This window comes from Hyperolius riggenbachi, chromosome 6, assembly GCF_040937935.1.
Source record: "Hyperolius riggenbachi isolate aHypRig1 chromosome 6, aHypRig1.pri, whole genome shotgun sequence".
In the NCBI taxonomy this organism is placed as follows: domain Eukaryota; kingdom Metazoa; phylum Chordata; class Amphibia; order Anura; family Hyperoliidae; genus Hyperolius; species Hyperolius riggenbachi.
In genome coordinates, this window is record NC_090651.1 from 209219720 (window position 1) to 209246279 (window position 26560).

Sequence of the window (26560 nt, forward strand, 5' to 3'; positions counted from 1 at the left end):
GCACTCTATACATAACAATTGATATGGCTTACCAAAACCTGCCAATGGCAACTACAGTGTCAGAGTTGCAAGAAGGGGATTGGGAACAGCTTGTTAATGATTACCACAATTCAAAGTATGTCTATAGAAGTGATTATTATGAGCACAGGACCAATAGAGAGCTAATACTGTAGTTGAGGGAGGGCCCTTTGGGGGCCCTCTGGCCTAAGGGCCCTGATGTGGTCGCTGCCTCTGTACCCCCTATTGCTACGCCCCTGGAGAGCACTTATAGTAGGGGAAGTTGCAAAATTGTGAAGAAGTTGCAAAATTGTGAAGAAGTTGCAAAGTTGTGGAGAATATCCTTTCAGTCACATGTGTGCCTGCATTTACAAATGATTTATTACAGTGCAGTCAGCAAGCAGCAGGATTATAGCAGAGGCAGGGTCCATGTTACCAGTTTACCAAAGTAGCATTATGGGACAAGCAGAGTCAGTTTATGGTGTAACCAGGGTCAGATTTATGTCATAAGCCTTGTTATACAGTCACCTCAGTCACACAGGGTTTACAGCAATGATGTCAGGATAAACTGTAGAGGTTGGTGACACAATCTACCCGAGTAGGGAACCTGATATGAAAGAGATATGGAGGCTGTTATATTTATTTCCTTTTAAACAATACCAGTTGTCTGGCATCCTGCTGAACATTCTGGTATCAGAAGTGTCTAAATCACAAACCTGAAACAAGCATGTGGCTAATCTAGTCAGATTTTTGTCAGAAACGTGATCTGTATGCTTGTTCAGGGTGTATGGCTAAACGTATTAGAAGCAGTGGATCAGCAGGACAGCCAGGCAACTGGTCTTGTTTGGAATTAAATAAATATGTCAGCTTCCATATCCCTCTCACTTCTGGTTCCCTTCAATAAAACCACATACTATCAATATTGTGAGTATCAGGTTACCGACAAGCCAACAGGGAACTGCTACAAAAAGGAAATATTTGTAAATAACATAGAGTGAACCCAGCAAAGGAAGCACAGAGGACACCAAAAAGGGGTCAGTATGGACCACTGTATTACATTATTACAGGAGACAAAACACATGACAGGGCTTCCCCTTTACAAAAGGCTCCCCCTGTACTCACCAACTGAGCCAGAGGAATACCCTCCCATATAACCAGAAATGCAAAATGCTTTTGTGATTGTCCTAATATCAGTGTTATTTACTCTGGAGCTGTGAATGGTTAGTGAACATCGGCCAAATGGTAATGATTAATTTATTATGATCAGCATTGTTATTGAAGATTTATACCAATACAACTGGTTGTCATGTGATGTGTATCACTTCGCTTTGCTACACCACTTAATATCAAATGAGCTAAATCGGGTTATTTTTGGAAAGTTTATAAATTAAGTCAGAAAAGGGCACAGGGAGAAAATGATTCAAACCTTAGGTTATATCAGAGAAAATCAAGCACCCATAGAATAATATATCACTACAGAGAGGATAGAGCCATCTGCAAAAATTATATATAATACACAGCATACACAGTGGGGCTTCCACTTCCACATCACTCTCGGCTTACAACTGAAGGTAAGTTCATTCTCCAGGAGGTTTTAGTCCAAACTAAATAATAATAATAATATTACTAATAATAATTATTATTATTATAATTGTTAATAATAATAATAATAATAATAATAATAATAATAATAATAATAATAATAATAATAATAATAATAATAATAATAACCATATGAACATAATAATAATAATTAAAAAAAAAACATGTCAGGAATGTCTTATGCACGTGTAATTAATGTAATACATTAATAAATATAATAATTACACATTTAGATAGTGGGGTTGCTGGGGCATGTAGTGCTGCACTGTATCTGGATGGAAAGCAAGCTGCTCCTAGCTGCATGGAAGGAAATGGTTAAGTTCCTGTGCCCCCTCCCCCCCATACAAGGGGAGAGGTGACCCCGCAAGCAGCATCCAGATGTGCTGGACTCTGGGGACCTGGAAGCAGACCCCTGGATTGTGGAGCAGACATAGTGGGGGGGGGGGGGGGGGGGGGAGGTCTCCATCCTCCCCCTCCAGTCTACATGGAGACAGGCCCTCCCTCCCATACCTACAAGCAAGCAAAGACCCCCTGCACCCCCACTCCGCATCTGCTGCAAATTGGACTAGAATTGATGAGGATAATTCCAGCCTGACAAACTGCCAGGGAGAGCAATGGCTCCGTGATCACTACTACCTGCTGCAGACACCCCACTCCGGAGACCCCCTGTAGCCCCCAGATATGCATCTGAAGAAGCTGGTGGAACACAGGAAGGTCGGTAAGAGAATCGTCTGTGCTGCGATAGACCGATGCGTTACAATCACACTGCAACTGAAAATACACATCTAGTTGGCAAACTTTCCTATATTACATGGCAACACAGTAATAGTTAACCAAAAACCGTAAAGCCAGCAGCATTACACACCGGACTTTCAACAGAGCCACTGTCACTGTACTCCAGTATAGACAATATAACGGGTGCTAGCGGGAGCAGCACACAGGCACTTCTCTGTCACCGATGGGATGACAAGAGATGGAGAGAGATAGAACTGAAGTGGACATGGCAGAAGTTACAGTCTGTAAACTGGCAGAGGCAGATTGGCTTAGTTAGTAGTACATGCTCTATAGACGGGCAAAGGCAGTACCTGGCTGAACACAGCAGACTCTTTAGGTGGTCGTAGACAGTAGCACAGAGCAGGCTGCCAGGCTCTACAGACCGGAATAACAGTGCGGCACAGAGCAGATCGATGGATATACTTGCAACGGATGAACATTTTAGATGGATGTAGACAACGGTACAGTCCAGACTCTATGATTAGATAGTGGGCACGGGCAATAGAGCTAATTAGAACAATCAGCAGTGGAACAGTGCAGCTTCTGTACCTGACAGCCAGAGGTGGCATAGTGTCTGCTTACTAAAGCCTGGCACAGTGCAGACTAGAGGTGAACGTGGGCATTAGTGGCAGAGTGCAGACTGTGGACGAACATGGGCATTAGTGGCATGGTGCATACTATAGGCGAACATGGGCATCAGTGACAATGCAGACTATAGGCGAACATGGGCATCAGTGACAGTGCAGACTATAGGCGAACATGGGCATCAGTGACAGTGCAGACTAGAGATGAACATGGGCATTAGTAGCACAATGCAGACTAGAGGTGAACATGGGCATTAGTGGCACAGTGTAGACCCTATAGACAGATAAGGCATCACTGCAGTCTGTGGTGAAACAATATAAGCTAGTATGGAGAGTAGTGGCAGAGAGCAGGCTGTATACAGAGAGCAATAGTAGTGCAGTATATGCCCTGCGGACTGGCACTGGTATTGCCTGGCATTGAGCAGGACGCAGAGGAGAGCTGGGACTGCTGACTGGAGACAATGCAGTCCCCAAGTCCTTATCTCCATACGGCACATATCCTGTACTGGGGCTGATGCAGCGCAGCTTCCTCTTCTGAAGTGACTTCACTTCCCAAAATTAAGAAAAAAAACTTTCATCCGGTGCAGAGTGTGTGTGTGCCCCTCTCCGGCAACAGACAGACATCGGCTGGCTCTGCCGCACCGGCTCCATGTGTGGGATGATTCCAGCCTCTCTGGCACCCAGCGGCTCATGGACGGGACCATCAAGGTAAGAGGAGCGATGTGCGGGGCACAGCTGGCCAATGCCCGTCCACTTTCCCTCTTCATAATTCTCATCAGCAGCAGCAACAGTAGCCTGTGTATGTGACTTCTGTACACACCAGCAGCAGATCAACCATCCTCCTTCACAGAGGTGGCCTTAGAGTACGCGGGGCCTGGGGCGACTGTCATATGCGGGGCCTAGAGACATATACTGTGGATACACACGTTGTGAAAGCACACACTCTGTATAGGTTAGATAGGTAGGTGCCTCCAGTATAGGTTAGATAAGTAGGTGCCCCGCAGTATAGATTAGACAGGTAGGTGCCCCGCAGTACAGATTAGATAGGTAGGTAGGTAGGTACCCTGCAGTATAGATTAGATAGGTGCCTGCAGTATAGATTAGTTAGGTAGGTACCCCACAGTATATATTAGATACGTGCCTGCAGTATAGATTAAATAGGTGCTAGCCTGCAGTACAGATTAGATAGGTACCTGCAGTATAGATTAGATAGGTGCCCACAGTATAGATTAGATAGGTGCCAGCCTGAAGTATAGGTTAGATAGGTGGCTGCAGTATAGATTAGTTAGGTAGGTACCCCGCAGTATAGATTAGATGGGTGCCAGCCTGCAGTATAGGTTAGATAGGTGCCTGCAGTATAGATTAGATAGGTAGGTGCCCGCAGTATAGATTAGATGGGTGCCAGCCTGCAGTATAGATTAGATAGGTGCCAGTATGCAGTATAGATTAGATAGGTGCCAGCCTGCAGTATAGGTTAGATAGGTGCCAGCCCGCAGTATAGATTAGATAGGTGCCAGCCTGCAGTATAGATTAGATAGGTGCCAGCCTGCAGTATAGGTTAGATAGGTGGCTGCAGTATAGATTAGATAGGTGCCTGCAGTATAGGTTAGATAGGTGCCAGCCTGCAGTATAGGTTAGATAGGTGCCAGCCTGCAGTATAGATTAGATAGGTGCCAGCCTGCAGTATAGATTAGATAGGTGCCAGTATGCAGTAAAGGTTAGATAGGTGCCAGTATGCAGTATAGGTTAGATAGGTGCCAGCCTGCAGTATAGGTTAGATAGGTGCCAGTATGCAGTATAGGTTAGATAGGTGCCAGCCTGCAGTATAAGTTAGATAGGTGCCAGTATGCAGTATAGGTTAGATAGGTGCCAGTATGCAGTATAGGTTAGATAGGTGCCAGCCTGCAGTATAGGTTAGATAGGTGCCAGTATGCAGTATAGGTTAGATAGGTGCCAGTCTGCAGTATAGGTTAGATAGGTGCCTGCAGTATAGATTAGATAGGTGCCTGCAGTATAGGTTAGATAGGTGCCAGCCTGCAGTATAGGTTAGATAGGTGCCAGTATGCAGTATAGGTTAGATAGGTGCCAGCCTGCAGTATAGGTTAGATAGGTGCCAGTATGCAGTATAGGTTAGATAGGTGCCAGCCTGCAGTATAGGTTAGATAGGTGCCAGTATGCAGTATAGGTTAGATAGGTGCCAGTATGCAGTATAGGTTAGATAGGTGCCAGCCTGCAGTATAGGTTAGATAGGTGCCAGTATGCAGTATAGGTTAGATAGGTGCCAGCCTGCAGTATAGATTAGATAGGTGCCTGCAGTATAGGTTATATAGGTGCCAGCCTGCAGTATAGATTAGATAGGTGCCAGCCTGCAGTATAGATTAGATAGGTGCCAGTATGCAGTATAGGTTAGATAAGTGCCAGTATGCAGTATAGGTTAGATAAGTGCCAGTATGCAGTATAGGTTAGATAGGTGCCAGCCTGCAGTATAGGTTAGATAGGTGCCAGCCTGCAGTATAGATTAGATAGGTGCCAGTATGCAGTAAAGGTTAGATAGGTGCCAGCCTGCAGTATAGGTTAGATTTAGATAGCAAGAAGGCTGCAGCGGTGGGGAGCGGGCATAGTTGGTAAAACTCACGTGTCTTTACCGATGCTCACACTGTGAGTCACAGCTACCATCTAGTTCCTCTCCCAGCATCTGTGTATTGGTAACAGTGCCCCCCTGTGGTGACATGCGGTCACGTCATCATAGGGGGCGCTGTTACCAATATACAGATGCCGAGAGAGGAAATAGATGGTAGCTGTGACTCAGTGTGAGCATCGGTAAAGACATGTGAGTTTTAACAACTATGCCCGCTCTCCCCAGCACTGCAGAGGGTGCGGGGCCTCCTCAGGCGCGGGGCCTGGGGCGATTGCCCCACTTGCCACCCCCAAAGGCCGCCTCTGCTCCTTCACAATCATCCTCAGCACCTTCCACCATCCTTTATAATCACCCTCAGCAGTATTAGCAGTCCGAGCTCCTCAGGTACCCACTTATCTCTATATATGTAACTCTCTATATACCCTAACAATTCCACCTTCCTCTATGACCATCCATAGTATATCCTCCCATCAAAGTTCAAACCCACATCCCTCTGCCCCTCCTTCCCTCTGTGCACCCCAGTGTTACCATCTCTTCTCCTCATCAGCAGTAACTTGTCTCCATCAAGGGTGTAACTACACTATAGCCTCAGCAGACCATACAACTGCTATGGAAGTAGCGCAGACAGAGGACCCCATACTGTTGGGTTACACAATGATTTATACAAGTAGAAACAGTGTTTGACAGTTAATGCAATAGAAAAGACATTATAGCTGAAGTGGCTCAGTAGGATTGATTTGAAAGCTGTTAGCATTATGATCTGCAGTTTCTAGTGATCTACTACTGAGTGTCACAGGTTACATTTGAGATAGTGGTTAAAGAAAGCAGGGAGCTCTAAATGTTTCTGCTGTGAGGATCTAACAGGATCCATCATCTCTTCACTCTAAATAAATACAAATGTATCCATCTTACAACACTTTCCCCTTTATGACCATCAGCAGTCCGTGCCATCTACCTCTAACCCCCTAATCTGCTTCCTCCATCCCTCTGTGTACCTCAGACAGTCCTTTCACCTTCCCCATCCACTGCCCCACACTTTGACCCCCAGAACAGCCAGAAAGACAGGATATATGTATATTGCCAGCATGTTTTACAAATTGGAAATTACAATCCTTTTATGCATCTGTCAAACCTAATCACAATTTGTAAAACAAGATCAGCAAAAGCCTTGTTTTTGAACTTAGGTAACCATATAAAGCAGCATTGAACTGAATGTTCAGAAGGAGTAAATCAAGCCCTAAAGTGTCATAATCACAATAGCATGGATGTGTCTATGCTGTGCACTACGGGTGGAGTGCTGTACTGCCTACAGTTGATTCGGTGGTGACACTATATAACACAGTCACTGTTGCTTTACACTAGAACACACTGAGGTATGCATCATACCCTCACACTGCACACAGCTAAATTCTAAACCCAACCTCTACAGAGAGAATTCGGAGCTGTGTTTCCTCTCCACAGGCTTCCACCTCAAAAAGATCAGCTATTAGGGGCAAAAACACACACGCTCTCTATATATGCGTATCCTAAATAATATTTTAAAAGATGAATGGATGTTGTTTGTTGTTATCGTGATCAACACTGAAAGGCACAAGTAAAGATCTCGGACAGAAATACTAGGAATCCTGAAGTCTCAGACCTGAGGTCCTGGGTACTCCTGTGCCACACTGCCACCCATCACATGCCCCTGTATTTGCCGCGTCTTATTCTGCACAGTATTGAAATCATGAAATGCAGAGTAAAAAAAAAAAACAATCTCCCCTTTTTCTGTAACTAGTACAGAAATATACAGCGTATCTGTTCCAGTAATTAGTGTATCTAAAAATACGAAATATACATTATGTTTCTAGGCAATATTCACTTAGACAGTATTTCTATAGGTAATTGTTTGTTTAGGTGTCTCTGCATTTCTGTGCATGAGAGATTTGTGTGGCAGACTGGGCACCGTTGCCAAGGACATTCCCAGGTATCTACAGCTGGTAGTCATTTGGGCCTTCGCTATTAATGGCGGCACTGTGAGATATGGTACCTTCATTTGTTATTATTGGAATATGAGGCTCCATGTTCGTAATACTAATACATGATGGATATGTGTGGTTAAAGTGGACCTATACTCTTGCACAAGACAGAAGGAAAACAGAGAGAAATGCACCCTGTGTGTATTTAGAGTTTAGCCTGTCTAATTCCCCCTCTTCTGTGACTAAATACAAGTTGTAATTTGATCTGTCAGCTGTGTCAGCTGACTGATACAGCAGAGAGCTAATTGGTACACACAGGATTTTAACAATATGCCTGCTTCCATGAAAGCAGGAAGTAGATACACTGCAGATTTATTGCAAGATTTATATCAGCTGTAACAAAGAAATGATTTTTCTTTAAATGTTAGTATGCAATTGCTTACCTTTTAGAGCAGAGAGGAAGTTCAGAGTTCAGGTCCACGTTAACACGAATAACTGTGTTTCTTTGCACTTAGCATTGTCATGGGACATTGTACTTCCATCATTATTTATAGATTTGGCACTTTTGACAAAACCTGTGCTAAATTAAGGACACAGGCTTACAATTCAGTAGAGTTGGCATTTTTACAGCCTTAGCGGTGGCAGCATCTTAAAGCATACATGTGGATTTGATGTTAATGCCAGGTTTCAGCTACACATTTTGGGGTAGTGTTTCTGGTCTGTAATATGTTGTTGTTGACAGTATAGGAGTCTGTACTCTGTACCACAGTTGCTCGCCTTACCCCAACTCCTCTTTTTATCAAAACACTCCTTACTAACACTCAGCCTTAAAACCCTCATCCTTGATGAATATTTCCTTCTTGTTTCCTAACCTTAATCTATGCCTTGATTGAAAATCCTCTTCCCAAGACCAACCCTTAAACTTCCTGGCCATAGGTTATAGATCAACCCCCCTTCCCCCATGCCTCCAGTGGGTGCCTAAACGTAAAAGTTGTAATGGTCATCAAACCCTAATTGGTATCATTTGTCATGTTGTCCCTGTACCTATAGTGCATAATTTATTACCTCGGAGTCATAATCTTCTAAAATGCTCATCTACACAGCTGTAGTAGTTTCAGTTGCACTAAATATGTAGGTCCTCAGTAAGCTCTATTGATGGTCTCAATGTTTAGTTTTGAAGGACCTGAAAAAATATAGGGATCCTATTACAGCATATACTTCCCCATTAAGCCTAGCACCCATACCCAGCCAGTCTGGTACACTATCCTAGCTCCCCAGCCAGCCTGTATCTATCCCAAGCACCCCAGCCAGCCTCTACCTATCCTTCCTTACCTCCCAGCCAGCCTGCACCTGGGACACAGCACTAGGCTTGATATTCACTTGCAGATTTGCAGGCGTGTGTTTGCTGGTGTGAGTTTGGTGGTTCGAGTGGATGAGTTGTGACGGGGTGGCCATCCCATGTGTTTTTTACTATATATTTTTAACCTGAATTGCGGATTTAATAAATATATTTGATACCTTTCACTTGTGTTGGCTCACTGGGAGTGTATGTCCTACCTCTTAGAGATTTCCACTGCCAAGTTTGATTAGTACTGTACCCATCCATAGTGCCCCAGGTAGCCTAGTACCCATGCCTAGCTCCCCAGCCAGCTTAGTTCCCATCTCCAGTTTATTGGTTGGCTTAGTGGCCTTTAACAAACTTAATTGTTTTTAAACAATAATAAGGCGTACTGCATTAGAAGTGGACAAGCCTGTGAACATGGTGGTACGGTATATGGCCTACACTTATGGCTCTAGGCCCCGCATATGACACTCACCCCAGGCCTCTGCCGCCTCTGCCCAAGGGCAACTGATAGGGCTTAGTCTTGATGACACAAACTGTGGGTTCAGCTCAGGGCATTAACCTAATAGATCCGTGATAAAGAAGAATAATAGAGACAGGAGACTGGGCCCAATCACATCAGTAGTACATGGAAATCTGTATAATTTAAATGAAAACAAATAAAATTTACTAGGTGTTATGTAGCAGATGATTTGACACCACACAACCAGACAAGAAGTGTGGGCTCTGGTATTCTACATACAGTAGAGTCATGGTTATCTGGAATTTAACCAACCAACAGTCTCAACCAACAAGCACAAATCCCCAGAAGTGCTTACAGTGGTGAAGGCCAACTTCTTAAAAAACAGCCTGAGATGAAGGTGGTAAAAGAACTGATACCTGCTTGTTAAAAGTAACTGTAGGAGGCGCCCCAAAGATATTCTTTTCCCTAAATCATAAAATATAGGAGTAGACGTGGCCTTACCTCCATAAAAGAACTAATCAAAAGACTAAAACTAAAAGACAACGCATTACACGGATACTGGCCCACTTCCTCAAGTCAATAACAAGTGCCTAGGTCTGCAGCAGTCACGGGTGTAGGAGCCTCTTATTTGATGCTCTATGATTTAGAGAATAGAATATCTTTGGGTGCCTCCTACAGTTCCTTTTAGCAATAGTTCAACCCCTTGGGGTAAAGTATGGGACACCACGTGTTTCAATTAACCAAGGAGAGCAACTAGCCAGTACCTGCTCAGCAGACCTGGGATACCGAACAGGAATGGTTAATTTCCCATTGCCTCTGCCGGTGGTTGCAGGAGTGCAACCCACCTTTGTGAGTATGTTTTATTATTCTGTTCTTATCTATATATTTAATGATACTGCACCATCGGGCCCCTGGACTCTTTCATTACAGAATCTTGGCGGTTGGAAGCTAAAGCACCAGGAGTCATCCTAAATCTTGATACCTATTTGGGCTTTCTCCAGCCCCATGACCACCGTCTCCTCCCTTGCCATCCTCCCAGGTAGCTCCATTCGCCTGCTATATGGTAATCCTCATTCAGTGTGTCAGTTGGCCTCTTCTGCGCATGTGCAGCCTGGGCGCGCACATCTATTGTGTTCACATTGCCAGGAGCGTTCTGTGCCTGCGCAGTACTGAACGCGATGGCTGTGCATGTCAGGGCCGCACATGTGTAGAACAGCCAGGTAAATATCAATTATTTTACCCCGTTCCGTCTCAGGCTCTCTTTAAAGTGTACCGGAGATGGTACACCAGACTTAATTTATACTTACCTGGGAGTTCCTCCAGCCCCATAAGCAGCACTGAGTCCCTTGGCGTCCTCCTTGGCCCATCCGTTCTAGCACTACGTCTGCCGGTATTACGGTCAGTCACCGCCAGTCGAGGTCTTCTGCGCATGCGCAGGTCAGCCACGAATGCGCCCCCGATTCGTTCCCGTCCCCTGGAGCATTCTGTGCCTACCTAGTAGTACTGCACAGACACAAAACGCTCCAGGAAACTAGAGCGCGACGAGGAGTGCGCCAGCGGCCATGCATGCGCAGAAGGCTGCAACTGCCTGGATTACCAGGAGTCAAAGTGGCTTAACGGAGGGGGCGAGGAGGATGATGAGGGACTCAGTGTTGCTCATGGGGCTGGAGGAAGTATAAATTAAGCCTAGTGGACAATCTCTGGTTCACTTTAAGCTGCTGTGTTTAAATACGGTGTTCTCTGGCTTCCTAAATACCGTGTTCTCTGGCTGCCCCTTTAAGGACCAGAGACCACTGGTACAGAAATGGCGGAATCCAGACAAATCACCGCACATACCCGCCGCAACCGACGGGAACCTGGGCCACCAGAGTTCCTGTGAACCGGCCAGGAGCTGATTTCATTGGCTCCTGGCCCTGTTTTTCAGTGTAAGCCAATTGGAGATGCTTACATTGAAAGACAGGGCTAGGAGCCAATGAAATTGGCTCCTGACCCGCTCACAGGGTGCTGCCGTCATAGAGACAAGCAGAGTGAGTGAACTGCGACGGGAGACGGCGGGGATTCAGCGGTGAGATCGGCGGGAGAGACGGAAACGACGGATGCGCGCAGAAGCAGTTAATTGAAATCTACGCCCTGGCAGCCAGATAGTCATCAAAACGGCATAGATTTAAATTACCAAGGTCCTCAAGTAGTTAATGAAGCCATGGTTACAAGGTAGTGGAATACTAAGTGTATGGCATGTTTTGAAGCTCATAGCAAACTGCGGTTTTATTTTGTTGTTTTTTGTAGCCTGGGGATTTTGTTGATGTTCTTTACTGTTTACCTGGAAAAACCTGGAACCCCATTAAAGCCCTCGGTGTCACAAGGACAAGAAGTGAAAATCATGGGAATGCATTCCACATTATTAAACTTCAAACATTAAACATCTACCAATTATTAAATAATTGAGACACACACCACCTTGGTGGTTTACAGGCCGCGGCCATTGTTTATTGGGGGGTAAAAAGGGGGGTATAACAAACAACCAACTTTATTGTAAACTCCGTAACTATTTAACTTTATGTACACGTGAACACACATAAATTGACCAACACAACAACCGCGATCGATGGTCTGTGGACCCTACACGACCGCACACCAGTTCTTTACTTTCACCATACCCCCCCCCGCCCCCCCAATAATAAAGGCCCGCGACAAAATTTTTTAATTAAGGGACGGGTGGGTGGGCAGCAGCTTAGGTCTGTCCAAAAGTTCTCCTCAAGTGACACTGATAGTGTTGTCCGGATCATGAACGATTCGGATCTTGGATCCGAATCTATTTTATGAGTCGATCATCCGAATCATCAAAATGAACGATTCGGATCGCAAAAGGGGCGGGGCCAGGAGCGACACGCCCCCTCTCAGCGGGCAGCGGGGTCCTGGAAGCAGGGATCGCTCTGTTGGAAGGGGAGGCAGCCTTGCAGGGAGACAGGTAGATGAGAGAGAGGGGACATGGGTGCCACTGCCAGATATGTGTAGAGCACACATACTGGCTGCAATGTGCTGCTCATTATAGGCTGGCTGTTCCGTAGTGCTGCACAGTGATCACATTGGAAGCTTTTGGCTCAGCACAGCTCAGTAACTTTGCAGACAGTGTGATTGCAGGGCAAAATAATCCTCCTGCACTCGGCACTAAACAGCTACACTTATCTTCTGGGAATGCTTTCTTTCACTGTGCGACCTTTTCTTTCAAAGTGTACAGATGAACATATAGGTGAAATATATGTAAAGCATATGACTTCAGCATGTGGGTATTACGTGCAAACATTTCTGCTCTCTGCTCGTCCCTCCTCCCTTCTCTGTCCACTCCCTGCCCTCTGTCCATCTTCTCCCCTTCTCTGTGTGTCCACTCCCTCCCCTTCTCCTGTCCACAGACCTGTCCTGCTGTTCATTTCACCCCGAATGCTTCGGTAGTAAAATGATCCGAGATTCGGATCAAAGATCCGGATCTCTTCAATGATCCGATTCGAATCATCCGGATCATTGAAAAGATCCGAACTTCCCATCTCTAGACACTGACTGTTCTGACAGGGCTGGTTTTGTTTCACCTCAGCCAACCTCCTGATTGGCTAAGGGCTTTGGAGGGAACAAAGCTCCAACCAATCCGCTTTCAGCTGTACCTAAACAGCATACAGCTCAGCTTTGCATAACAACAGAATCTTCTGAGGTGATTTACCTCACAGCATCTGAAATACAAAAAAGACTGCCAGTACCAATCCTTAACATATACATCTGTGCATATATATACTGTATATCTATCTATCTATCTATCTATCTATCTATCTATCTATCTATCTATCTATCTATCTATCTATCTATCTATCTATCTATCTATCTATCTATCTATAAATACACACCTTAGTTCAATAGTTTCAGCATGCCCATGTTCACTGCCCTTCTATTGTAATGCAGCTCATCCATTCTCTCCATCTAGAACACAAGGAGTGTTATCAGCCACCCCAAAAAAAATGAATACAAAGAAATAGAATTTATGCAGAGTGTAATTTTTAATAACAGTAGCATTTTCCTATGAAGTTTTAAAGACAGGAGATGTAATGTAACTGAGTGTAGTAGGCACACGCCTGATGATGGGGTACAAAGGGGTTGAACGCCCTCTGGTTTGTGTATGCTGGGACTCTGAGTATGATTCCATAGTCCTGTCTGTACCACAGACTCAGCTGCTGAGAATGGCGCTTGTCTGCAGGCCTTGGGTGGAGAGCGCTTTTCATCTGTGTATTTTCTCACTGAAATCTGCTGAGCTGCTGGAAAATACAGTTAAGAAATAACAAACTGCACCAAGTGAAAATGTGTGATTAGATCTCTGAGTGGAGATAGCTGTGCAACAGGCAGTGATGTGTTCTGTGGCCAGGGAGGAGGCCCTGGATACAGCGATTATCAGCCTCTGCTATGCAGGCTAGTATGCCGATTACACTTCATTAGAAAGGCAGAGACACTTTTGTTGCTGCACCAGTGATTTAGGTCAGTGATAAACAGTACCTGTCAAGTGGTCACAGTGTTGTAGAACACAAATAATGTAGACATCGTTTTCACTTTTCTGGTTTATGCTGCAATTAATTAGCAGTGGAAAAATCAGCAGTCTAGTGCCTCTTACAGCCCAATAGGAGAAACAGATCCAAATGCACCCTCTATAGTTCATTAATGTACCCAATTAGAACCTCAGATCAACAGTCTATTCCTTACCTAAGAAGAGGGCCGCCTCTGGATCCTGTAGAGGTTACCCACACCGTCCTCCGATCCACTGTTGCCAAGCGTGGAACCCCCAAAAGCATTTTCCAAGCTGGTAACCGTGCTCCTTCACAAGCACTGCCATTCTTGTGCAGGTGCAGCATAGGCACGCTCTTGCATGAAGAGGCGAATGGTTGCGATGTGCAGGACGGTCACGTGCAGTGGCAGAGGACCAGAGGACAGCATGCGCCTCTCTTTTGCTAATTATTTGATTTTTAACCTAAGGTTCACCTCATGTTCTCTCTAAGTAATCAGAATTCCTCAGGGCTCTTTCACATCAGACAACGCGTGCAGGAGCCGTTCTCCTGCACGCGTTGTCTGCCTGCGGCGTGACGTCGGGTATCTGCGGTGCGACGCAATCAGCGGCGGTAGCTGGTAATTAAACCCGACGGAAAACACCGGCTCGCGGGTGCGTTGGACGAAAAACTGCGCTCGGGTGCGTCGGAACCGCAACGTATCGAAACGCAGTGTGGGGTGTGAAAGGTAAAATGAAAGTCTATGGACTTTCATTTTACCTTGGTTAACGCAAACGTTAGCCATTTGCATTAATGCACAAAATCTGCGCAGGTGTGAAAGAGCCCTAAGGCTCCTTTTCACACTACGGGGTTGATTCACTAAAGAAGATAGCGCAAGTAACCTCCTGTTACTTCCAGAGTGCAGGGATCACATCCTTTACAGTGATTGGCAGCATAGCGTGCACTCCTGTAATTACGCATGCTACTGGCCGTGTAGCGCGCGTAATCACAGTGCCAATCACTGTAAAGGACGTGATCCCCACACTCTGATTGGCCCAATAGGCTGCCTGTCACGTGACCAGTAGGGCGCATATTGTGCAGCCATTACATTTAAGCCACACTGTGGAAATAGTGCGAGTAACAGGAGGTTACTCACACTATTTTCTTTAGTTAATCAACCTCTAAGTGTTGTGCTGCATTTCAATGGGGGCTTTCACACCAGGAAAAAAGGGTGCATGCGGTAACTGGACTAAATAGGGCCTGCCATAGGTGCCAATACAAAATAGCCGTCTGATACAATGCCTATTATATATCGGGCATCGCAGACACCTAAATGCCACTATTCTGTGATGCCTGATATTTTATAGGGTGCTTTTACTTTTTTTTGTGTGCGATGGGATCATCGAACTGCACCACTCCTGCTGGGGGGGTTTGCAGTGTTAGGTAGTTTGTTCAAGGGGGGGGGGGGGTAATTTTAGGGAGTAGGTAGTTTGTGTGTGGGTAGGGGGGTTAGTTTTAGGCATGGGGGGGGGGCAGTTAGGGTTAGGCAGCGGGGGAGGGTTCTGCGTGAGAGTAGGGTTAGGTTTAGCCATAGTAAAATATTGGGAATTTATATTGATATTTTATGTTTTTATAGTAAAATATCGGTATTTCATAAAGATATTTTCCTATCGGCCCTAACTATGCACCCAAATTTCCAAGCGCCCTTAATTGTCGTACTCCTTTCACACTAGTACTTTTGTGGTGCAGTGCAACAGAATAATGCACAATGTGTTAATGGGTAATGCGCGTGATGCAAGCATGAAATCTATGAACCGTATGCTGCACTGTATGGGTCATATTGTAGTGTTAGGCTCCAATGCACCTTTACATCGTCATTGCACTGCAATCCTATTGCTAAGTATGTGTAAAGAAATGTATACAGTGTGAAAGTAGCTTAAGGCTTATTTCACACTAGGAACATTGCATTGGGATATGATTGCTATGCAGTTGAAAGGCAACAGAGCCGAAAAGTTGCACTGGTGTGGTGTGACCATACAGGAAGGAATGCAGTACAATGAAAGTATGCCTAGCTGCCACTGTATACTATACGTTACACTGTAAATGCATTTTTTATTTTTATGTGAAATTAGACAATGAAGGAGCTCATGCACAGGTAAAAAGAGGCTCTGTCCCTATATAGAACTACTCAAACAATCCTGTTAACAGAGTCATAATAAACCCATTACCTTTGCCCGATGAAGGCCAAAACAGCCTGAAACAGCTGTCAGCAAATCAGATTAAGGCCTGGAACCCACTGAAATCCGCAAACGCAAAACGCAACCGCTAGCGTTTTGTCTGAGCGGTTTGCAAGCGGATTCATGCACGTTTTCGGTCGCGTTTTGCAACAGTGTATTTTTTTGCTCAGCGGTTGTGTAGCGTTTTGCGTTTCGCGTTTTTATCCTGATTGGTCCTGTGAATTATTTTTAATTTTGTTACAGTGTGCTGAACCGCAAAACGCTAGCAAAACCGCTCAGTTTAGGTTTTGCTGAGCGTTTCTGCTAGCGTTTCAATACTTTACATTGAAGCGCTAACGCTCCCAAAATGCTGCAGGTCCTGCGTTTGCGTTTCCCAGAAACGCAAACGCTCCTGTGGAAGTTGCCCCATCCATTAACATCAGCTGAGCGTTTTGGCAAAACGCTAGCGTATCGCAGCGCTGCCAAAATGCTCAAAAAAAACGCTCTTGTGGGTTCCAGCCCTTACTGTGTTACTAGCCAGTGATTTTGCATGCATGCTGTGCTGACACGGGCATAACTGAATGATTTGCATAGCTCTAGCTGATGTGATCTATTAATTTAAGACACAAAAATTGTTGGAGCTGCATTACACAAACCTCATGCTAGTCTAGCAATTTGCAAACTATAAATTTAGAGAAAGAAAACTAGATCGCTGCACTGCAGTGTAAATAGTCAAAATAAAATGTATTTCATGGAAGCCAAAACAACATTAATAGGGGCAGTCCCCTTTAAGAAAGAGAAACATGGCTGCCCTCTCATAACTTTTACCAGTTCATCATAAATCTGCCATTGGCTCCATCAAACATATGTAAATAAGAATTGGTAAAGCAATGTCAACTTCAGACTAGATTGGCAAGGGTGTAATCTCTAGTGGGGCCGAACCTCCGATTTTCGGTTCGCGAACCGGGTTCGCGAACCTTCGCGGAAAGTTTGGTTCGCCGAATAGTTCGCGAACCGAAATAGACTTCAATGGGGATGCGAACTTTGAAAAAAAAAAATTATGCTGGCCACAAAAGTGATGGAAAAGATGTTTCAAGGGGTCTAACACCTGGACCCCCAGGTGGAGGAGTGGGATACATGCCAAAAGTCCCCGGGAAAAATCTGGATTTGACGCAAAGCAGCGTTTTAAGGGCAGAAATCACATTGAATGCTAAATGACAGGCCTAAAGTGCTTTAAAACATCTTGCATGTGTATACATCAATCAGGTAGTGTAATTAAGGTACTGCTTCACACTGACACACCAAACTCACCGTGTAACGCACCGCAAACAGCTGTTTGTGTAGTGACGGCCGTGCTGGACTGGTGCGCACCATGGCGAGAGTGCAGGTTTTGGTGGCTTTACAGCCCATATGGTCGCCTGGCTGATGTAGCTGAATGACAGAACATGTATACAGTGGCGGGTTCACTGAACACAACAGGTATGCAGTGGCGGGTTCACTGAACAGGAATACAGTGGCGGGTTCACTGAACAGAACAGGTATGCAGTGGCGGGTTCACTGAACAGAACAGGTATGCAGTGGTGGGTTCACAGAACAGGTATGCAGTGGCAGGTTCACTGAACAGGTATACAGTGGCGGGTTCACTGAACAGAACAGGTATGCAGTGGTGGGTTCACAGAACAGATATGCAGTGGCAGGTTCACTGAACAGGTATGCAGTGGTGGGTTCACTGAACAGGTATGCAGTGGTGGGTTCACTGAACAGGTATGCAGTGGTGGGTTCACTGAACAGGTATGCAGTGGTGGATTCACTGAACATGTATGCAGTGGTGGGTTCACAGTACAGGTATGCAGTGGTGGGTTCACAGTACAGGTATGCAGTGGTGGGTTCACAGAACAGGTATGCAGTGGCAGGTTCACTGAACAGGTATGCAGTGGTGGGTTTACAGTACAGGTATGCAGTGGTGGGTTCACAGTACAGGTATGCAGTGGTGGGTTCACAGAACAGGTATGCAGCCAGGAACAAGCTAAGCCTAACTAATCTTTCCCTATGAGAGACAGTCTGCAGCAGCTCGCCCTACTCTCACTAACGCAGGCACACGAGTGAGCGTAATGGCCGCCGCTGCCTGCCTTTTATTAGGGGGGGAGTGGCTCCACGGGCTAGTGTAGCCTAATTGGCTACACTGGGCCTGCTGACTGTGATGTAGAGGGTCAAAGTTGACCCTCATGGTGCATTATGGGGCGAACCGAACTTCCGCAAAAGTTCGCCTGCGGGACGCGAACGCGAACCACTGAAGTTCGCATGGAACCGTTCGCAGGCGAACCGTTCGGCCCAACTCTATGCCTGGGCCCTCATTAGCTCATGCTGCACCCCCATACTGACTCCCCTTGAGGGGAGTGCGGGGAGACTTGGGAGCCTATAGAGGTTTTGGGGTCCTGGGCAATTGCCAAGTGGCCCCTGCGGAAATGCCTTCCTTGCACAAAAGCCCAGTGTCTGTATATAATAAGAGTAATGGCTGTAACACAAGCAAAAACACATTCAAATATTTGAACGTGCCAATACATTAAAATAAATACTTAAACTACAGATGGAGTTTGATGGGTTACAACTCTTATTTTTTAATATGTCCATGGACCAGCGCTTCTATAAGATAAAATTAGGCAATAGCCCCTATAGAGGACCTCTAACGAGCCCCAAACCAGAGTTCTCATGGGACACATCTTAAATAAGGTCCCTGGTTCTGAGTAAGGGCTGACAGGAGCTCACACGTCCTTAATCCCAATACTGAACATGGGTTGGCAGGGAAATGTGAAAATCTGCCATATTTAATATGTTCTCTGTGGTCCTCCTCTGTCTGTTCACTTGTCTGTTGGTTTGCATTGCAATATGGGCATTATGGCTGCACTATATGTTCTGGGACACATACTAGTTGAATTTAATTTACATTATGACATTATGTATGCACTTGTTTTAAAGAGACTCTGTAACAACATTTTCAGCCTTAGTTCTTCTATCCTATAAGTTCCTTTGCCTGTTCTAATGTGCTCTGGCTTACTGCAGCCTTTCCTAATTGCACAGTGGCTATGTTACCTCTGTTATATGATCTAATCTGTTTCCTTCTGTCAGCTCTGTCAGGCTAAGGCTTGAATGTGTGGAATGTGCAGGGCTCAGGGCCGGCCCGCTCATGAGGCGGGGTGAAACATTTGCCTCAGGCGGCAGATCTGGGGGGGCGGCACCCGCCCGTCCATGGACGCTGGGGCCGCCCGCCGAGCTGGAGGGGTAGCGGGCAGAAAGGGGGTATTGGGCCTAGCGGCGGGGAGGGGGGTCGGACCCCCCCCTCCCTCGCCTGGGTCCCCCGATCTGCGCTCCTCCTCCAGCGTAAAGTACCAGCCAGCGTGCATATGAGAAGAGGCAACGGGCGGGGGAATCACTCACCTTCCGCGTTCCATCGCGTGCTCCACTGACGTCACTTCCGGCAACGCCGCCCACTGTATTGTAAGTGGACGGCCTTGCAGGAAGTGACGTCGGTGGAGCGCACGATGGAACGCGGAAGGTGAGTGATTCCCCCGCCCGTTGCCTCTTCTCATATGCAGGCTGGCTGGTACTTTACGCTGGAGGAGGAGAGCAGATCGGGGGACCCAGGCGAGGGAGGGGGGGGGTCCGCCGCTAGGCCCAATACCCCCTTTCTGCTAGCTACCCCTCCAGCTCGGCGGCACCCCCCCCCCCACCCACGGGGGAGGGGGGGTAGCGATTTTTTTTTCTAATTTTGCCTCAGGCGGCAAAAAGTCTAGGGCCGGCCCTGGCAGGGCTGCTTGTGATTGGATAGAAGCGACACACACCCTCTGCAGGCCCCCTGCAGGCTCTGTATGACTCACACACTCTGCTTATGTGAGCCTATCACAAGCTGGTTAGTTTGTTTAAAAAAACTGCCTAAAAGTGTTAATTACAAGCCAGGATTGCAGCAGAGAGTGGCAGAAACAGCACAGAGGGGCCCAGGAGAACATAATGAATAGAATGGTATGCTTTTTGCTGTAAACATTTTAGAGTACAGATTCTCTTTAAGGGAGGCCTGATGGCTGCATTTGTTATATGAAAATCATTGTACATGAAATGGCTTTAGAATGGTTTGTAATAGTGTATTGGCTCTTAAAATCTGGTACAGCATGCAATATTCTCTTTCTTCATCAGCATAATATAAGTATCACTTAGAATGTGGCACTTTTTGATAGTTGTCGTTTAAATAAGGATTTAAAGCTGTATATGGGCAGCATGGTGGCTTAATGGATAGCACTGAAGTCTTGGGTCCCTGGTGTGAATCGCAGTCTGGGTGCTATCTGCATGCAGTTTGTATGTTCTCCCTGTGTCTGTGTGCGTTTCCTACGGGTGCTCTGAGACCCTCCCACATCCTTAAAGAGGAACTCCAGTAAAAATAAGGTAATAAAGAAGTGCTTAGTTTTTACAATAATTATGTGTAAATGATTTAGTCAGTGTTTGCTTATTGTAAAACATTCCTCTCCCTGATTTACATTCTGACATTTATCACATGGTGAAATTTTTACTGCTGGCAGGTAATGTCAGTGGAAGGAGATGCTGTTTTTTTGCCAGTTGGAAACAGCTGTTATTTCCCACAATGCAACAATGCTCCCATATTGTGATGTCAGGACCTCAGAGCTGTGAGGCGCTGACATCACACTGTGGGAGAGGTTTCACCACAAAATCAGCCATACAGAGCCCCCTGATGATCCATTTGTGAAAAATAATAGATTTTTCAAGGGAAAGGGGGTATCAGCTACTGATTGGGATGAAGTTAAATTCTTGGTTACGGTTTCTCTTTAAAAACATACACACACACACATATATATATATATATATATATATATATATATATAATTGGCTTCCCTCTAAAATTGGCCCTTGATTATGATGGACATATCACTATGGTCAGGATTAGATTGTGAGCCCCCCTGAGGGACAATTAAGTAACAAGACAATATACTGGGCAGCGCTGTGCAAGATGTCGGCAGTATATAAATACTTATTAATGTTCATCTCTTTTTATGCATCAGAATATAACCATTCATGTTATGTTTAAATCAACTTAAATAGTTCTCGCATGAATGCATTCATGGCACTTTATCTTCAATGCAGTTTTACAATAGGTTTCTAGGGGCTGGAGGAAGCCCCAGGTAAGTAAATCTGATTTTCTTGGATTTGTCTCATGCATCCTTAAAGCTCCCCTTAAAAGAAGAACCAAACTTTAAAAAAAATAACCTTTGTTCATATTGCAGCATTATGAATCGAAAATACAATAATACTATCTAGCTACTTGTCTAAAATTTTTAAAAAGTGGGTTGCTGGCTGCACAAAATGCAAGCTACCACAATTTTTAAATCAAAAATGCATGTAAAATACAAACGCAAGCAATTGTTCTGCTATTTTGTTTGCGTTTGTGATCCTGGGAGCCTGTATGCCAGCATGCAACACACTCCTGCCTCAGCAGGATGCTCTGGGGGTAGGGTGCATGAGACCTCAGTCTACAACTAGTTAAATGAATGTTGATACTTAAAATAAATCAAGATTTCATATTAAAATGTAATGTTAGTTATTTTGTAAGGTACGGTCAGTTTTTAGTTTGTGCAGGGCGTGTCCTTCCCTCCTCATGAGCCACAGCATTGTGCCACATCCTGCCCACACCAGCAGCTGCAACCACATCCCCCACACACATCCATGCTCAAATCAAGCAGTCCTGCACAATACATATTGGGATCTGTGCTGGAACGATCGATATCTACCAGCAAATATGATTGTTAAATGACAGTTTGTCCTTTTTTTAAAATTGGTCAGCAGAAGAATACATTCCCAGGCAACAGACAATCTGAAAATTTTGATCGGTTTGATTGCGAGTGATTATTGGATGCCGTGTACAGGCACTAATGCTAGGTACATACCATACAATTTTGTGGCAGATTTACCTGCCAGATTGATTATTTCCAGCATGTCGACATCTGAATTTCGATCGAGTTTTGGATTTTTTTTTTCAATCGATTTTCGTTTAGTTCTATGGAAAGCGGTAACAAAAATCAGAAAATAAAAAAATCGGACATGATCGAACATGTTGGAAATAATCGATCTGGCAGGTTTGTATGGTGTGTACCTAGCATAAAGATGTTTGAGATCACAAGACTTTTCTGTTTCTGGCTGACATCACATGAACCATAGTCACCGTCTGTCTCACAGTCACATTGCAATAGCAAATAATACTAGGAATAATGCTAATATTTGTGTAACCCTTTTCTCCTAATGAACTCAAAGTGCTTGAGAGCTGCAACCAAGGGTGCGCTCAACAGGTCACTGTGCAGTGTTAGGGTGTCTTGCCCAAAGAGTCCTTACTGAATAGGTATACTGTAGGCTGCAGCCAATATTTGAACTCTGATCCTATGCCAGAGGCAGTGCCCAACCAGTACACTATGCAGCCAGCAGCTGGAGTTAGTTTGTTGGCTGTTACTGGATGACAGCAGTATTATTAGGAAATAATATAGCACCATCACAATGTCGGAAAACCCTTCCCCACACTGGCAAAATAATGCACAAGTTGTAAATGGGTTTAAACCAACCCCGTTATTCTACATATGTCTATAGGTGCCCATTAACTGTACAATTTTTTCACCAAATGAGATCTTTTGATGCGATTTTAATGATTGGATTGTATAGAAAATTCACTGTTTATGAAGACAATTGATAAGGAATGATTCTTTGGTTGATTGCGAAATAAGAAAAAAATCTATCCGAAAGTTAGATTTTATGATTGAATTTGAAGAAAGAAACGTTCAGTAAATGTGAACAATCGATAATTGGCTTCCGATTAGTTACGATCGTTCAAATCGCATCGAAAGATCGCATTTGGTGAAAAAAATTGTACCGTTAATGGGCACCTTATTGTTAAACACAATTTACCAATCAACCAATTACTGGTCTGAGTCATGCCCATGTGCTTTGACTTCTACAGGAGAAAAGCTCTTTACAAATGTTGTTTGTTGTTGTTAAACAGGACCAGTCATATAAGGTGCTACTGTAGACTTGTTTGTAAAAGTGAGTCCCTAGGCTGTTATCAGTATACTTCTTTCAACTTAGAGAGTCAATGACCCAGAACTAGCATGCAGGTCAGGTTACTCAGGACATTACTAGCTGCATGAAGGGTCATTGACCTCACAGGAGCCACAGGTATTGAGCAGGCACAGAGATGGGTATCCTGCAATCTTAAAATGATTACCTAGTATCAGATTTCATCATGCGTTTTCTTTCACTGACGTAATTTGAATCTTCCTGGGTTCACTGATGGATTTTAATGTGTCCAGCCAGTGGTGAAGCCGACATGACATGAAGCACCAGTAGCTTATGTCCAAGGACAGCTGCAATGTGAGAGAGATGTAAGCAGGAGGAGGAGTATAGTTTTCCCATAACTACCACTATTTATAGGACATATACTGTGGCATCAGTGGATCAGATCATTCCTGACTGACAGAACACAGAGAGTATCCCTAGGACCCATAATGTCCAAACCTGCACCTCTAAAATTCGGAGTGCCACAAGGATCAATCCTATCCCCTCTGCTGTTTGCAATCTACATGTTGCCACTCGGTACACTTATCCAACGACATGGCCTGACGTGCCACTGCTACGCCGATGACACACAGCTAAACCTGTCCTTCAAACCTGGTGGAACAGACCCTACTCCAAAAATAAACTCTTGCTTAGCTGAGCTACAGGCATGGATGAATGATAACTGGTTGAAACTGAATGCTGACAAAACTGAGGTCCTTTTTGTCCAAAGCCAGCGCTCGCCATCAAAACAGCTCTATCCTAAAGCAACACCAATCAGGATTGGGAATTCAGACATAAACAGCTCCAACCTTGTGCGCAGCCTTGGCGTACTAATCGATGGGGATCTGAGTTTCAGAAACCAAATTTCATCTGTAGTTAAATCTTCCTACTTTCATCTTAAGAACATTGCAAAGATTAAACATCTGATTCCCCCAGAGGCTCTTCCAACCCTAGTTCACTCCTTTATCACATCACGGCTGTACTACTGCAATGCCCTTTATGCTGGCCTCCCCAAAAAGGACCTGCGTCGCCTGCAATTAGTGCAGAATGCTGCTGCCAGATTACTAACAAACACAATCTGGGCCCTGGATACATGAAGGACTTGCTGAAGCTGCACCACACCTCTCACAACCTCAGATCAGCAAGTTCTATAAACTTGGGCACTCCCAGAGTGCACCTCAAAAAATCTGGAGATAGAGCCTTCCGTCATGCTGCCCCTACTCTTTGGAACTCCCTGCCACACCCAATAAAGACAGCACCATCCCTGGAGCTATTCAAATCCAGACTGAAAGGCCACCTGTTTAGCCTGGCATTTCCAGACTTATAAAATTCTTCCTCTGTATCACGATGGTCTGAGCCATGCTTATGCGCTTTGAGTCCAACGGGAGAAAAGCGCTTTACAAATGTTGTTTGTTGTTATTGATGATATAAAGGGTGATCATTATCTTTACAAAATCAAGAGCTAGTGTGGTTACTGATGGAGTGCCTTATGTGGGCCCAAGAGTCCAGTGCCCTGGGAAATGCTGGGAATACACGGCTCGATTCTGATCCATTTAGATGGCTCAATAGATAATTTCCGACATGTCCGATCTCCCGCATGATCGTTTCCATGCTCGATTCTGCATGGAGGACAATGGGAAAAGATAAGAAAAACGAGCGGTAGATAAGAAAATCACCTGCAGAATCGAGCGTGGAAAACGATTGGGCGCGGAATCGAGCGGCAAAATCGAGCAGTGTATGCCCAGCATTAGGAGCCACATCAGAATGATTCTACATAAGCTTTGTACTGCGGTGAGCAGTAGGAAGCTAGCACCTGCAGCCGGGAAAGAGATATCAGCAAGATTGTTGGAGGGGGGGTGTATTGATTTTCACATAACAATTACTCACTTCCACAATCAGTGCAAGGGGCTCCTTCTCTGGACAGCTTTAAGAAAAGGCTAAAAACCGACTTCTTTTCCGAGCCTTTGAGACTGCATAACGCAGGTCACTGCGCTTTGAGTCCCAAGAGAGAAAAGCACTATCAAATTATTATTATTATTAAAAACTAAATACAGTTTTTGAGAGATTGCAGCTGTATAGCACCTCCCGACTTTTTGTACATAGTTGCAGATCTCAAAAAGTAATATAGACCTGTGTATAAAAGACCAATGTGTTTTTGCAGCGGAAGAATACTGCTGGTATATGCAGCATTGTTTGTCCTCTGGCTGCCTCTATCGACCGGACTGGGTCACATGACACTGGAAATATCATGTGACCCAGCTGAGAGAATATATTTCCCTCTCATTGAGAGAAATGGACATGAATAAAGGCTGAGAATAAAGGCTGAGAATAAAGGGCAGCACGGTGGCGTAGTGGTTAGCGCTCTCACATTGCAGTGCTGGGTTCCCGGTTCAAATCCCTGCCAGGTCAACATCTGCAAGGAGTTTGTATGTTCTTCCCGCGTCTGCGTGGGTTTCCTCCGGGCACTCCGGTTTCCTCCGACATCCCAAAAAACATACAGAGAAGTTAATTGGCTTCCCCCTACATTGGCTCTAGACTACAATTCATGCACTACACAATACATACACAGACATATGACTATGGTAAGAATTAGATTGGGAGCTCCTCTGAGGGACAGTTAGTGACAAGACAATATACTCTGTACAGCGCTGCGGAAGATGTCTGCGTTATATAAATACTAAACAATAATAATAACAACAGTGTAAAGCCTTACGTAGTGTTACTTCTGCCCTGCAGCATATGTGATTGAACGGTGCTGTGTGTGAAGAACATCAAACTGCAGGAAATCCCTGGGATCTGGTGCTGTTTTGTACATGAAATAAATCTGAAACACCACCTATGCACCAAGGCTTCGAATTGACCTTTTCACGTTCATCAGCTGAACTGTTCCTTTTATATTTTCATTTTATTTTTTTTGACTAGTTAGATTCGATTCAGTGCTATTTTCCATTTGAAATGTGTTGGCTTCATATTCTGTAATATGGCTTTAGCAGTATTGGACAAGCATTCCCAGAGATAGGCTACATAATGTTGTAACAATTCTGATCGTGATTCTGCTGAATGTTAAAGATACAAACACATAAATACATATTGGAAACATATAAAAAATCACAATTGCTTGTGTTTGCCCTTAGAGCCATTTTCCATTGGCCGCATAGTGCAAATCACAAGGTCACTTCAATTAAGATGGTAATCTCGATGTCCCTTTTCCACCGGTGCACTTCAATTTTTGCCCATATTAGATTTTTCAATAGCCACTGTGAATCAGCAGTAAAAACGCACTAGTTTAAATATTGAAAATTACAATTGCTGCCAATCAGGATTTTTGTTGAAAAATGGCCATTATAGTAGGACTTGGAAGATAAATG

The 26560-nt window shown here is 44.8% G+C and overlaps 1 protein-coding gene across 2 annotated transcripts in view; it reads left to right on the forward strand.

The window, feature by feature from the left end:
* The first annotated feature begins 2117 nt into the window (after positions 1–2117).
* Positions 2118–26560, forward strand: part of FLI1 (Fli-1 proto-oncogene, ETS transcription factor) — a 206635-nt gene continuing 182192 nt past the window's right edge. Inside the window, exon 1 of one of the 2 annotated variants that reach the window (XM_068240347.1) lies at positions 2118–2313. In XM_068240347.1, the coding sequence (XP_068096448.1) occupies positions 2281–2313 (33 nt within the window). In that variant the 5' untranslated portion in view covers positions 2118–2280. Of the gene's footprint in view, positions 2314–3549; positions 3666–26560 lie in introns of those variants that run through there. The other variant, XM_068240348.1, reaches the window with a different exon arrangement.